This window comes from Mercenaria mercenaria, chromosome 7, assembly GCF_021730395.1.
Source record: "Mercenaria mercenaria strain notata chromosome 7, MADL_Memer_1, whole genome shotgun sequence".
In the NCBI taxonomy this organism is placed as follows: Eukaryota; Metazoa; Mollusca; class Bivalvia; order Venerida; family Veneridae; genus Mercenaria; species Mercenaria mercenaria.
Genome location: NC_069367.1, coordinates 28,875,564 through 28,890,312, shown reverse-complemented (window position 1 = coordinate 28,890,312; position 14,749 = coordinate 28,875,564). Strand labels below are relative to the sequence as shown.

General features: G+C 32.8%; 1 protein-coding gene across 3 annotated transcripts in view; it reads right to left on the bottom strand.

The window, feature by feature from the left end:
• LOC123554509 (uncharacterized) overlaps window positions 1-12,984 on the bottom strand; it is a 76,252-nt gene extending 63,268 nt beyond the window's left edge. For 2 of the 3 annotated variants that reach the window (XR_008371658.1, XM_053547911.1), the window contains exon 1: window positions 12,949-12,984. Coding sequence is in view for 1 of the 3 variants with exons in the window: in XM_053547911.1 (XP_053403886.1) it covers window positions 12,949-12,950 (2 nt within the window). In the remaining 2 variants the exon portion in view is untranslated. Of the gene's footprint in view, window positions 1-1,544; window positions 1,605-12,948 lie in introns of those variants that run through there. The other variant, XM_045344718.2, reaches the window with a different exon arrangement.
• Between the last annotated feature and the right edge of the window lie 1,765 nt (window positions 12,985-14,749).

The following is a 14,749-nucleotide window of genomic DNA, read 5'->3' as shown; positions in this document are numbered from 1 at the left end:
AGTTTATATTAATCTTTATGGATTGGTCATTATTATTTAACTTGAACACAGTGCAGAATAAGTATCCCTATTACCCTATGACCATATCATACAGCATAGGAGTGTCAAATTACTAAAACATCAGAACATAAAAGATTTTTCATTTGCTATATTATTCTGTTTTTATCTGATCATTCCGAGAAATTATGCTTATATGTGCAAGTATCAAAAATATATATTTTGTACTTGTTTATTTTAAATACAAATGTTGGATATAAAAGGTGTTTTCTTATCAAAAGAATGTGGTTTCTAATGAATACTTTGAACGTGGACGTTTTTAATTTCAAAAATTTGTCAATACAAAAGCTTTTGAGCTTTGTTGAAACATTGTGTATGTTATAACGAATGCATTTACGTACCCATACAAACAGTAAATGCAGGTTACAAAAGATGTTTAACTTAACTTTACATTGTATCATATATTTTGTGGACAGCAAACCAAGAACGTGCACACACTCGTATCATACTTTGGAAATGTGATTTACTACTAACTCCTGTATACCTTCGTTGCAAAATGTCTATAGTCACATTTTCAATAACAAGATTCATTATTTCCGTGAAAAACACCGGGAGAATGGCGACGCCTTTTTGCAAGTTCAAGTGCAAACTGTTGCTTAGGTTAATACTTAATTACCATCTTTTCAATCTTATTGCAATGAAAAGAAATGTATCTTATCTGTCTTAACAATTGAAAGCTCTTCATGTGCTAAACCATATGAATAACAAATAGGAAATGCATAGAATGCTTGAACAATCTAATTATAGTTGTGCTTAAAGGGAAGTTATGTTGTAGTTGTTCACTTACTGACGGTTTGTCGGGTGTGTCCCTTGATGTATAGAGCACAAAAAGTGCACTGGAGTCATTATCACAATGTAGGCTACTTATAAAACATGGAGTGGAAAGATATAGTTATAGAGTTGCCTCAAATCTCCATTATTATAACTAATGCAAAGAGAATGTGATGAGGAAACACACCTAACATAAAATACAACAGAACAGATGGTCAGTAACCGTGGTAAAGGGAGCTGGGGTTTTAATCGTGTCTGGAACATGCCAACTTCGTACTCAGCCTTACGTTTTCATATAGGATATAATAAATGAATTAAATGTATAACTTAACAGTTCTCCGACTGGCATGTGCTTACTTAATTCATCTTCTGACTTAATACTTCATCAAAATTCAGATCCTTATACAGCTAAGTTGTTTGTATCTTATCTAATACATTCAAGGACAGCAGAATAATGTCATTATGTTTTCAAGGATACAATCTACTTGATTACTCTTAAGAGAGTTTAGATAAAAGTTGTCTGGACGGCGTCAATTACATATGTATTGTGGAAACACACATATTTACTGTAATTGATGTCATTCTAAAATGATTGAGTAGCAGACTGAAAGGCAGTAATTAATAGTATGCATCTGCAAACGAAACCCACAAATAAAATGTGAAACAAATAAAGAGAAAAATAAACGAAGGAAAACAACAAAATGACTGCAACTTACGTGAAAAATATGAGCTTTCAGAACAGATAAAATTTCAAAAACCTTTGCCGACAATCTGAAAATTTAAATCATAGTTCGATTAGAAATGCCAAATTAAAATACACGTTGATTTATTTCATTAATGAGAAAATCGTCGTCCTCACTAATGATAAAGAGCGAAAGTTTTATCGCAAAGAGCATAGCAAGCACTTGTACAGTATCAATGAAAACGCCGAAGTAAACTATACATATCTTTGATTTACACTGCTAAAGTTAAATTTAATTGGTTTATAATTTTCTTTCAGAATAGATATTTTCATATATCAAAAACGTGTACAAAAGCTTCGAAAACGTGACTTGTAACTGAATTAGCCCCAAGACAAGTTATCAGTAATAAATAATTAGCAATATACAGCATTTTCATTCAATGTATCTTATTTGCTTCAAAACTTTGTGTTTGTCAAATTTCAACTATATTCAAATTACGTTACTATAAAAGATGTTAAGAGAATACTCGTTTCTAATGTCACAAGCAATGGGATTCAACCTTTTTATATTATATGTGAATAAACCTTTTGAATGCTAATGTAACTAACGAATTGGCATTAAAATTTGATTCAATTAAAAAAAATCGGATTCTAAAAATTTTTAACAAAAAGGCCATGATGGTCTCATGTCTCTCCAATGTATTATTGTGGTAGTAAACTAATAATTTAACTTGTCTGTCAAACTACTTTAAAAAAGGGGCTGCAGATTCAAAGCAAAAGACTTGCACAGGACTTAGAGCAAAGTGTCTTTGACGAAACAAATCGGTTTGACTAAATATTTATTTGATATAGTGTCACCCAAGCAGCTTTTTAATCAGACCTGCAATTTCAAACATGTAGGTTATCTAATCTTTCAAGCAAAATTAATCCCTCCATTCATAACTACGCTTCTGACAATCTCGGGTACATTTCGGTGAATTTTGTTTTAAATATGGCGGAAAACCCTATCAATGTTGTTGTCTTGACAACCAGAGGTTTGCATACGATATATCTGTGTTATTAGTTTTAGAATGGGATCATGCTGTGAACATGAACGTAAAGTTCGGTTTTGGAGATGTCGTTTTAGATCAAATAATGAATTCCACGGTTGACACCGGTAGATTAAAGATACAGGCTGGTCATAGTACGTATATTTTATATTTCTTTTTTATTTTTCAAAAAAGTTGGGCCCGTCAATATTCAGTAATATATTTATACCTTCAGAGTACATCTAAAACGTCAAGAAAAATGCGTAACATCATATCCGGAGTATTATTTCTTATTTGAATACAAGGAGATAATAAACTTTGAGATAATACTATATATTGTACTTGTTGAGCGTCTGAAACCTATAGAAGAATTAATTAGCACTATTGTCTTCTAATATTGTCTTTCGGGGAATGAACCAGCATTATGTGTTTTGATTTCTGGATATAAATCTTGTTGATAACATCTCAGAGAAAATAATGACATGGTTACTGTGTATTTAAAGAAAATGAACATTTACACCAACATTGCTTTCATAAAGCGTAGGCACTCTTGTAAGTTCAAGTGTTCCTAATATGACATTTTAGCTTAATACCTTGTAAACAACTTAAAGCAATGGGCGCGTACAAAGATATTAAGTTATTTCCCTGTGACTTTGACATTTGAATCACAAAAGTTAAACGGGTTATTTTTCTAGTGGTTCTTAGACTTTGTGTGAAGTTTAGAAGCCGTATATTTAATTATATATAGTCTCGAAACTATTCCTCAGTATCCCAATTATTGTGGCCTTGACCTTAACCTATAGACCCCAAAGAAAACAGGATCCTCCTCAGGTGGTGCTTAATCATCAAGTAAGTTTGAAAGCTGTAGCTTATATATACTGTAACTTCGTGACCTTGATCTTTGAGCCACTGATCATCCCAAAATCAACAGGGATCTTCCTCAAGCGCAACTTAGTCATTGTTTTACGTTTGAACTAACACAATCTGTAAGAAGTACTTGCTATGCTTTGTGACATAAAATCTGGAAATTATTTTCTGTCTCAAGGACACTGTGACATTGACATTTGACCTTTTGACCTCAAAGACAATATAGATCCTCCTTAGGTAGTGATTAGTCATCCTGTAAAGTTTAAAAGCAGTCGTGGGTAAAAAACTTAGTGACTTAGAGGTAGTAAACGAAAAACAAATACAAAAATTAGGTCAAGTCTCTGAGACCTAGACCTTTGAGCCAAAAAGAGATCCTCCCCTTGTTGTACTTAGTCATTGTATTATATATAAAATCCGTAGCTTTTATGTAGCTAATATACTTATTGGCTTAGAGCCCTGAAAGAATACCAGAAATTAGTTCAAGCCCCTGTGTTCTTGACCGCTAAGCCACTGATCCCCACAAAAAGGGACCTTTCTCTTGTGGTACCCACTCACAATGTGAAGTTTGAAAGACGCAGCTGTAAAACTTCATTAGTTAGATTCCGGAAAGTGCTTTCAGTTTCCGTGTCACTGTGTCTTTGATCTTTGACATATTGAGGCCCAAAACAGTAGAAATCCTTCACAAGTAGTGCCTTTATAATCCTATAAAATTTGAAATATGTAGCTATTATACTTTCTAACTTACAGTTTGAAAAAAGAAAATGTTGACAGATGGATGGACGCCATTCCATAACACGTCCATTTTAACAAAACGGAAGTACAAAAATCAAACGAGTGTTCCATACACAAGTGCGCAGAAAATGTTCATAACTTTGTCAGAATTGAAGAAGGAACAATTTAAGATTATAAAGTTATCTTTTGCAAAGACAGTTTGTATCATGTAACATGGTATCAGTTAGTTTAAATAAACAAGTCTTGAATGTCTACATTTGCAAGACTTTGCAACCAAATTGTCATTTACATATTATAAAGTAACTTTATGTTTCCACCTGCATGAGTGGATTACGCAGAAAAATACATTATGGTAAGAATAGAAATATTTATACCTCATTTCTTTACAGATGTCAGCTACTAAGGAGGCCTCCAATGCTGACTGGTAGGTAGCTGACTTCATATCACCTGCCATTCATCTTTATGGGTTCGATCCCTGCTTTTGTTGTCATGTAAGGAAACCATTTAGCTGGCTTGCAAAAGGTCGATAGTTTTACTAATGGCCCCTCCATGCTTGCAAGACTGTTTCCCCACCCCTACATTAAATCTGTTAAGACACAATTTCACCTTGATAACGCCAGTTTGCCAAATAATTAAAAAGGGCAAAATACCATGATATTAATTTATGTTAGAAAATTAATTTCCAAATACTGAAAATGGGCGACACGCCATTGATAAATCCATTCATTGTACAAGGACTTGAACAAAACATTTTTCAGAACAAAATCATAACCGCCTGTTGTTGACAATTTTTTTGTATATATTAACACCTAACATCTGGTTGACTTATATAAAATTCATTATCTTTATTCTCATTCATGAAAACATTTTAAAGAGCATCAATCTACACATTTCACAAAGTTGCACGCTTCTAAATTTATGTCAGTTTTTTCGAAATTTTGAAAATACCTTCTATAGTTAGTAATTGGAATGGCTTCTATTGTAAGTAATAGCAATAGAAAGACATAACTTGATTCCGCACGTTTAAGGAAGTTTTCTCTAATAACTCCTTTTTATGATATTTAGAAACTTCTTAAAAGCGTTAGTCACCCTATTAAAATTTGATATAAAATAGAAGCTGAACTTTGTGTCATATTCATTATTTTACCATTAACAACATCTTATTTCAATTGATGTTTGCATTAGATATTTTTGAACTTGTAATATTGATCTGGAGGCATGTCCCTAAGGGTTTAAGTGGAACAATCTACAATCTTTATGAAGGTGTTAAGAGCTTGAGATATTGCACTATTGGGAAAATCGCTACTGTTTAAAAACAACATTTTCATACAACACTGTTTTTCAGTCTAATTACCAGAAACAAAATATGTTCATATACTTATACAAATGGCGCGCGTCAAGAACATCGCAACTTTTTTCAAACACATTCTATCAAGGTTAAATCTTGTCAGTCCTTCCGACAACCACTTATCTTGCATTATTGATGACCGCGATGCTAGACTATCATATTATCTTCCCTCCGGGAAGAATACTACATCAAAACGTCAATAAAGGTATTAATTTTCTTTTACAGTACAGCTGTGGACACGTAATGACACTCGGCAATGTACGTATAATTACGTATTGTCATTTGGCAATTCGGCATTCTTCGGACGTAAATATACCTCAACGCGCGAAAGGTTTTCCGTAAAAACGGAGAATACCGGAAATCGCATACGAAGATAACGGACTTTGCCGATTTTCTTCACGGCCCTTAATTGAAATACTTGAAATATTCTCAAAAAGTTGTCCCCTTTTAAATATGAATACCATTTGTAAAGAAACGAAAATGACCAATTGCTGAAAATTACTTCAACCTAGTCATGTAATATTTCAGCACTGGGACATTATTGCAAATGCATCGAAACGAAGATGTTGTTTGAAAATGGTGAGTTTTTAAAGGCGCTGAACTGTCCGAAATTGTGGCCCCTAGCTTTATGTAGCCCTTTTCCGGACTTCAATGTAGCTGCCAGTAAACTGACAGTGTAGAGTAATATACATGTTTTATATGCTGTTCAATTTTCATGTGAAACAACCTTTTCTTTCTATGATTTGGGTGTTGTTTGAATTTTTTTTCAAAATGGAAGACTACGTCTTAGGTGGGTAGAAAAGTAATTAAGCGATTTATCATTTTTTTGGGGTAAAAAAATGCCTCCACAAATGTAGAAACCTTAACACGGAAGTTGGAACGAAACCAGTTAGCAAGCATCTTCTTCGTATTTTCCAACTTAGTTGACATTTACGGCAAAGGAAAAACGCAGAAATTTTGCAGACCTTTCTTCCTACGTGTCTAATTAGTTAAATTGATTTCTCAGCATACCAGTAGACCACTGGATGATGAATTTCTTTGACAGCGATAAAGGAGTGTCCACTGCCAGACGAACCTAATGCAGTAATTCTAGTAGGAATATCCGGCAAACATTACTTATATACAGTTTATGTGTGCATTTTAAGTAAGGTAATAAATATATATTACAATGTTACGCGACTTTGTACGACACTGAAGGTGTATTTGATATCTTACTTCAGAAATCATATAGAACTGAAAATTACTAAAAGTATCCTGTCTGATGGTTACAATTATGTTTGTTCCGTGTAAAAAGTCTATGAGCATATGTATACATTTACACATGGAGTGTTGTATATGTAAACGCAGGTAGATATGGGTTTTCATACTGGGCTCTTGTAGTATTTTGCTCGGTTTTTTTTTTTCTCTCATTGACATTGCTTTACTGATCAAGAGTTGTCTATTTATTTCATTAAAGGAGATGAATCTCTCTAAAATCCACGATTGACCACTAAAGGCTGCATCCTATAATATCATACCTGTAACGTCTACGCGACAACTGTTTCGCTCTAACCTTACTCTTCGAAGGATTCTCTAACGCACATTACATTCCTGCTCAAGCGCGAGAATATTGCGTATATAAATGATACAGTAAAAGAGGCCTCATAAGCTGTTTAAATATATGTTGATCAGCCACTGTCGCCTAACAAACCGGATATCGTCCTCTTGCTGCATTTCACAATAATTTTAATTAACTTCCTCATATAAGTTATTGGCTTTTGATGTATATATCGGTCGGTTGTTATGCAATCATCGGTTGTTATGCAATCATCGGCTGTTACACCAAAATCCGTTTATTTCTTTACAGAATGGTAAATTTCCATTTGTTCTTTTCGTGAAGAAAATTCCTCTGGGGAGGATATAATTTTGCCATTATAGAATTCAAAACAACAACCGTTCGTTCTGTACACATTCCATAAATAACGTCGAACGTAATTTCATTTGGCATCGTTATATATGGTCTCTGAATTCAAATTTAATTGTATAGCTCCAGTGGTTTCCTATACAATAGTCTGGTCTCATGTTCACAAAACAATTTTCGGTCTTAGCTGAGTTTTAGATTGAAACTTTGGTAAGCCAATTTTACTACATCTTCAATATTCAAATTCAGTTGAGTCTAACAAGCAACACCAAATAAGACCTTGAAAATGATTATCAACTAAACATTTTATTTTAAACATGCAAATTAGATATAATTAGATATAAATGGCAAATAAAGCTTCATTATCAAAGTCAGCTGAGCCTCAAAATGTTTTGTTAACATGAAGCCTGTTTATTTTTATCAAAATGTGCAAATACTTCTATTCTTATTAGACACGTGTTGTCAACAACAAAAGAAGATGAATAAGTAAATAAGTCTACGGAGCCTTGTTAAATGGTTAACCAATGGAGGTGGTTGTCAACAACATATTAAATACACAAACGCATCTGTTATGCCAATATGTAAATTAATTTTGAGAAATCGATTTTGATCAAATTCAATGTGCTGCACATTTACATTTCATACATGTTTGTTTCACTCCGTTAAAACGATAACAAGCTACATGTAATTAATAAAAGTCTTATTTTTAACATAAGAAATTTGTTCAAGCCGCATGTATGCAATGCGAACAAACATATTTGACAAGAATTTAAACATGATTCTATCATATGATGAAATTTGATTTTCATTAATCGTTTCCAGAGATAAAGTGATTTCCTTATTTTAAATAAATTACTTTTTGTGATAATACATTGTATTTTGTCCGTCAATCTTTTTCATAACTCAATACTAAAATATTTTATGATAACTTGCTGTTTTAAGTGTTTTTAAAATATTATATAACAGTTTGCCTAAAACATGCTTTAATTTTGAAAAGTATAACACAATATACAACACTTTATTTTTAGCGTTATCATATGAAGACGACAGTTTGTGTTGCAAAAAAATGATTGTAGGTTTTATGAGTCCTGTTTCGTATTGAAATCGAAATTTGTCAGTATAAAGGTTTCAAAGTGTCTCCATTTACAGGTATTACAGAAGTCTCTGCTTTGTTTCTTAAGAACAGGTTACGATAATAAATGCAAGAACATATAATATAATATTTTTAGTTTTGAATGAATTTATCATCGTCATCTAACACAACGTTCTTATTGTTCAATAGTACGTCATACCTAACACATAGTACTAAGTGATGAATAGTACGTATAATAGCGACATCAAGTTACGCGAACATTTGAAAATACCCCAGAAATATTATGAATAATTCGTGGGAGGATATTAATTTTCGAAAGGCGTATCCGTGACATAAATATAACAGAAAACATAAATCCGTGATATAAAATGATGCCCATTTAATACAGTATCAGATAATACCACGCGTGTATCGCTGAATTGTCCGATGATTGATGACAAAATGCAGGTGTAGGCTGATTCTTTCTTATAGAAATTGAAACGCTCATTATCTGCTGCCGGAATGATCTAAATATGGTTACTGCGCCCATTCGTGCCATACACATATTGTACTGTGGAAGACTAAAAGGGAAGGTCACCTGTCTATCACCAAAGGATATATTTCAAGAAATGTTGTTTACAGAAGATTAATGATGTACTATTGATAACCTTGACATCTGCTTAAGCTCTCTGATTAGAATGTATTCGTGAACAGTTCTGTCTTGTAGATTAATAAAAACTTACAAAGCTTAGGCAGCCTAAGACGTCCCTTCATTAATAGATAATTGACTGTTTTATGTAGTTTTTTTTCTTTTTTCATTTTTTTTCTGCAATGTATGTTTTGTTTGTAATTTGTGCATGTTTGCCATGATAAATTTATCGAAAAGAGATTTTACTGCTTTAATCTGATCTGTATTAAATCACTTTTAATTACAGACAAAAACTTCCTCTTTTTTTGCATTAGAGGAATGAGCTGCTTTACAATGTAAGGAAGAAAAATGGTATATCTCTGCAGGGCACTCGATGCAATGAAAATAACTGTGTACGTCAGCTCCATAACGCAAGCCAATTTTAGACATATAATTTAAATTTACTCCTACAGTTATTGTGATTAATAGTTGCACTCTCAGTTACGAAAAAGAACGGAAACGGGAAAAGAAAAGAATTAATTACAATTGTTTTCTCACACAAAACAGTAATTAGCTCTCTTACGCCATAAATTTTACCTGTCTTAAGCCATAGAATTTACGTCATTCCATGGCCTATTATTACTAAAATTTAAATAGTTTTTTAAGCATTTAACCGCCACCTTTGTGGCACCTTATTAACTGCAACATTTCTAGCACAATGTCTTGTTCTCAATTTACCTTTTCAAAATACAACCATGGAGGGCTTGGTTATTGATATGTTTTATGTAATAAAATCTATTGGAAGCTCTTTTGGTTGAACCTGTTTATGAGAGGTAATGGAATATGCAATACCTCTAACGTCCCCTTGCATCGACTTATGCAGAACACTATCAAATGTATATAAATATATAAGTATTGAATTGACTTGATGATCCCAAAGAACCAGAAAAATATAATAGTTTCAAAACGAAGTCATGTATATGTGTCTGAATTAACACGAATGTCCTAACTGCATGTTTAATATTTTTGTTTTAACAAGAGCAAAGGTCCCATTAGAACAGTCACGTTCCAAGAAAGAACCCAAATCAAAAAACCTTGCTGAAGTGTTTTTTCCTACATATATATATATATTTAAATAGGCTGAACATCAAAATAATCTGATTGTTTCAAAAGAATCTGGTCATACTATAAACATAAAACATCTCATCATTTTACCAAATACAACAGAATAAATGCCATGGCAAACAATATTACTATGTTTAAAAACTACACGTAAAAATGCATATCAAATAAGAAATAAAGCATTTGAAGAAGTTTACAAATCTATATAATTTTTTCGTTTCTACACAATGTTTTGAGAAATAGATCTGAAAAATGCTTCCGACAGAATTGTTTTTAAAACCATTACTGGAAAATTACTGTTACTAGACCTAAGAAAATAAGTTTTCTCACGTATTCCAGCAATAAATGTTGTTTATCTCTACAATCTGTGACATTCAAATGTATGATACTGCGTATAATACCCCGCCCCTTAGCGACATATAAAAGTGGCACTGACAAATGTCACGGTACGAGTTTTATCCGAAACTTGCACAGCGTGATTTATTTAGTATAGAACTCTCGTTTAAATGAACTTGCATCTCTAAAAACATCTCAAAATTGACTAACTGTTTTTTATTTCGTAACGATGTGCTGAGAATAATGTGTAAAAGAAAATCTAGATTGCAAAAAAGCAATACAATAGAAAACTTTGTTTAAATCAGTCAGTTCAAGAGTGGTAATGAAATACGTTGCACCCCTTACGGCCATAGCATCGACTTAAGCGGAATTCTATCAAACCTTGAACGGTATGTTCCAAAATGGTCAGACCAAATAACAATGCTGAGCCCAAGTACCGGGCGGCTTTTCTCGTAATGAAAGTTTGTTTTCCGTATGAGTTTTCTTTCAGACTTAGTGAAGTATAGAAAGTTATAAAGGAATGTAAATGAATTGGCTTTTAAAGTGAGAATTTCTCCATTGGGGAAGAAAACTTGATAATGTGCACTTGAGGTGTTTGCACAAGAAAGAGATTGAGTAATAACAACAAAAGTATCAAGTAAAATTCTCTGGTTTTGCACTCCTTAGAAAAAAAGTTTGCGAGTGTCGAATTCTACCATCTGCCTTGATATTTTAATTTGTTCTGTTAAGGCTATCACTGTCATAAATAGAAGGAAATACAGCAACGTTCAAGTAAAGCAGTGTAGTTGCGTAAGACCCTGTCGCTCTCCGAAAACACAGGAACATTTTCAAAAGGGTGATTTCAACCAAAATTCGATAACAGATAGATAAATCTCCTTAAAAATAAAGTTAACGTGAAAATATTGAAAATTTAAGTAAAGGGGTTAGTAAGTTCAAAAAGTTGGAAAAGATAAACTACAACATTTAAATAAGAGAAAGGAAAAATAACATGCTTGCGATATCTTTTCTTTAATTTGTTGCGTTGGTTTCCGTATCACGCCAATCTTAGACACTTTAGTAGCAGGGCCAGACACTGACTGAAGCTGCGAATTATGGAGAATAATAGCTGTTGCTCCTATAAAAGTGATTGATTTGTATCCTTGTGGGAAATGCAACCAATGTATTTTGTCTGGATTTAGGTGAAATGGTTATTTTATACACTGGTTAGAAGAAGATATTCTGTATTTAATTATAATGCAGAAAGAAACAAAGCGTGCTAAAATTGAAGTTAAAATGAGCCGCGCCATGGGAAAACCAACATAGAGCGTTTGCGACCAGCATGGATCCAGACCAGCCTGTGCATTCGCGCAGTCTGGTCAGGATCCATGCTGTTCGCTTTCAAAGCCTATTGCAATTAGAGAAACCGTTAGCCAACAGCATCAATCCTGACCAGACTGCGCGAATACGCAGGCTGGTCTGGATCCATGCTGGTCGCAAATGCACTATGTTGGTTTTCTCATGGCGCGGCTCAAATGCAAATGCATATTGAAACTATTTACATACTTTAAAGTAAAAAAGAAAATCTACATAAGACAATAATATCCAATAAAATAATTGCAAAAAGAAGGCCCCATGGAAGATTAGTCAGAATTGTCTTATTCATTTAATAGATTTTTGACATTTTATTGGTGCCAAACAACTCTTCATTTATCAGATAGCATTTTACAAATAACTAAGACAAACGTTCAAGTAAACACACTGATATTGTGGTATCTAAAAGCATAGTTATTTGTGTAATAATGCAGCTCACGCAATAATAACCTTATAGACGGAAATGATTTGAAATAATTCAAATCATTTTTACCCAGCAAATAGAGAAATCTATAAACATTCTGCATTATCTACTTTGTTTAATGCAATATTTGTGTATTTCACTGCATTGTTACCGGTTTTAATGCGTAAAGGTATACTCTTAAGTACAGAACATGTCCTTTTATCACCTGGTATATTTTTTTATATTTCTACTGTTATAGCTTAGCATTGCTGTGCTAAATCAATATTCAAATTCTTCAATTTAATGCAAAGTTTCTTTATGTCTAATATCAGATGATTTCTGGTTCGAAGAATAATGGCACTGCGTATTTGAGAGATAAATCTACTTTATTACTGCCTTAATGGTTTAGACAAAACTTGTCTTGGTGAGGTGCTCACATGTTATATTGGAAACATACAGACTGGGTCATTAACTTTTACTAATGCAATTGCAGATTATAGAATGATAGTGAAAACAGTTTCTGATAGCGCACTGAAGAGTAGAAATTTGCAGGATCTATCTTTGAACGAAATCTACAAAGCACTAATGAAAGCAAAAACGACAACTGAACTCAACTGTAAAACAAAACAAAGAAAAACAACATGCAGCTTACATGAATTCTTGCTTCTTGAACTAACAAAATTTTAGAACTTTAACAATCTGAAAAGAAAAGTAACAAGCCATGTGCAAATTTCTGTACTAAAAGTTTAAAAGTAAAAAATTTAGTTGTTTTTATATTTTTAGTGCATAAAATTGACATGAAGCCAAAAGGTCGCTTTCTTGTATATTATGTATTTCTTGAATGATTTCGCATATAAATACATAAACGGCTATTGCGAAAATTACATTCATCACAAGTGATAAAGAGCAAACGTTTCTGCATATAAATACTGAATTAGTAAAACAAATACATGAACAGGGTAACTGTCAAATTGGTAGTCTTTCCGACAATGTGTACCTTTGTAACTGATAAAATTGGTATTTCCGACAATGTGTACCTGTGTAATTTACAATTATGTAGATCTTCCGACAATATGTACCTGTGTAACTGACACAATTTGTAGTTTTTTTCCGACCATGTGTACCTGTTATTCCCCATATTCATTATCCAGACATATTTCAATGGAGGGTCACTAGCAAACCCTATAATTGATTTATCTTATCGACCACTTATTTATAGCCTTGTGGAATTTAAAGTGGTTAAGAAGATGCTATTTTAAAAACCAAAATATTTACGACGCACAACGGGCATAGGGTCATCACAATACGTTATGGAAGTGACATGTCAGGGCTTAGCACCGTATTGTGAGTATTTTGTGGTCCTTGGTAAATGTGTGTATACAACAAGTTTGGTCCACGACTACACATAAGTGAGATAATTGTTTCTCTTTCTGTAATATATGTATTATTTCGAAAGTTGGAAGGTATGGTTTTAATATTTTAGTTAATATAGAGCAAAACTCAAGCGAAAATGCATAACATCATATTTGCTGGCGTATAACTTTCTTATCTAAAGATAAGTAAAACGCAAAATGTGACCAGAGATATCTGTTAAGCGTCATGAAACCTTCAGACAGATTAATGTAGCAATGGTGTCTCTAATAATGCCCTTTGGGAAAATAACTTGATTTCTGAATCAATAAAATCTCTGAGAAAATAAGGGCATGGCAACAGTCAATTTAAAAAAAGTATTTATATCTTGCATCTTTTATTACCCCTGCTTCCATTTTTCACATAACCGATATATCCGAAGCGCTTATCTAACCTGCATTTCATCGCTCCACATTTCGTTTGACTTGTAATAAGACTTTAATACAAAATGTACATGTAGCTGATGATTAACCCGCTCACATTTTAGAATTTATGTATGTTTCAAGATTTTTCTTGCATTACAATATGGGTGGTCGCCCTTTATCAACCTATTTCAGTGACGTAAGTGTAAGTCATTTCATGGTAATCATCGTTATCGTTTGGTATAAAAAATTCAAGGTCCAGTTGTTTCACATTTTAACATTCGCACAAAACGAATAGTTATATAAAGCGTTTTGTTATATTTGTTTATTCTTCGCATATACAAAATATATTTCAAAATCATTCTTATAAAGATGCTAAATTTTAGAAATTAATGTTAACTCAGCAACTTGCTTAAACAATCCAGTAGGATTTTAGATTTTAGAAGACTAACTTTTGCACACCCTTACAAATGATAATCAATACATTAGATATTAGATGTACATCCGGATTATTATTATTCTGCATTCTTATCAAAAGGAATCAATAGTTGTTTAAACATCGGCCTGTCGAAATACATTATGGTTAATCTTAGTGAACGAATAACCCGTTTGCAGAACTTTGTTCAAACAGGATTTACGAGAGCATATAACGACTCTTAAGTTTCAAGTGCTATAAAAACA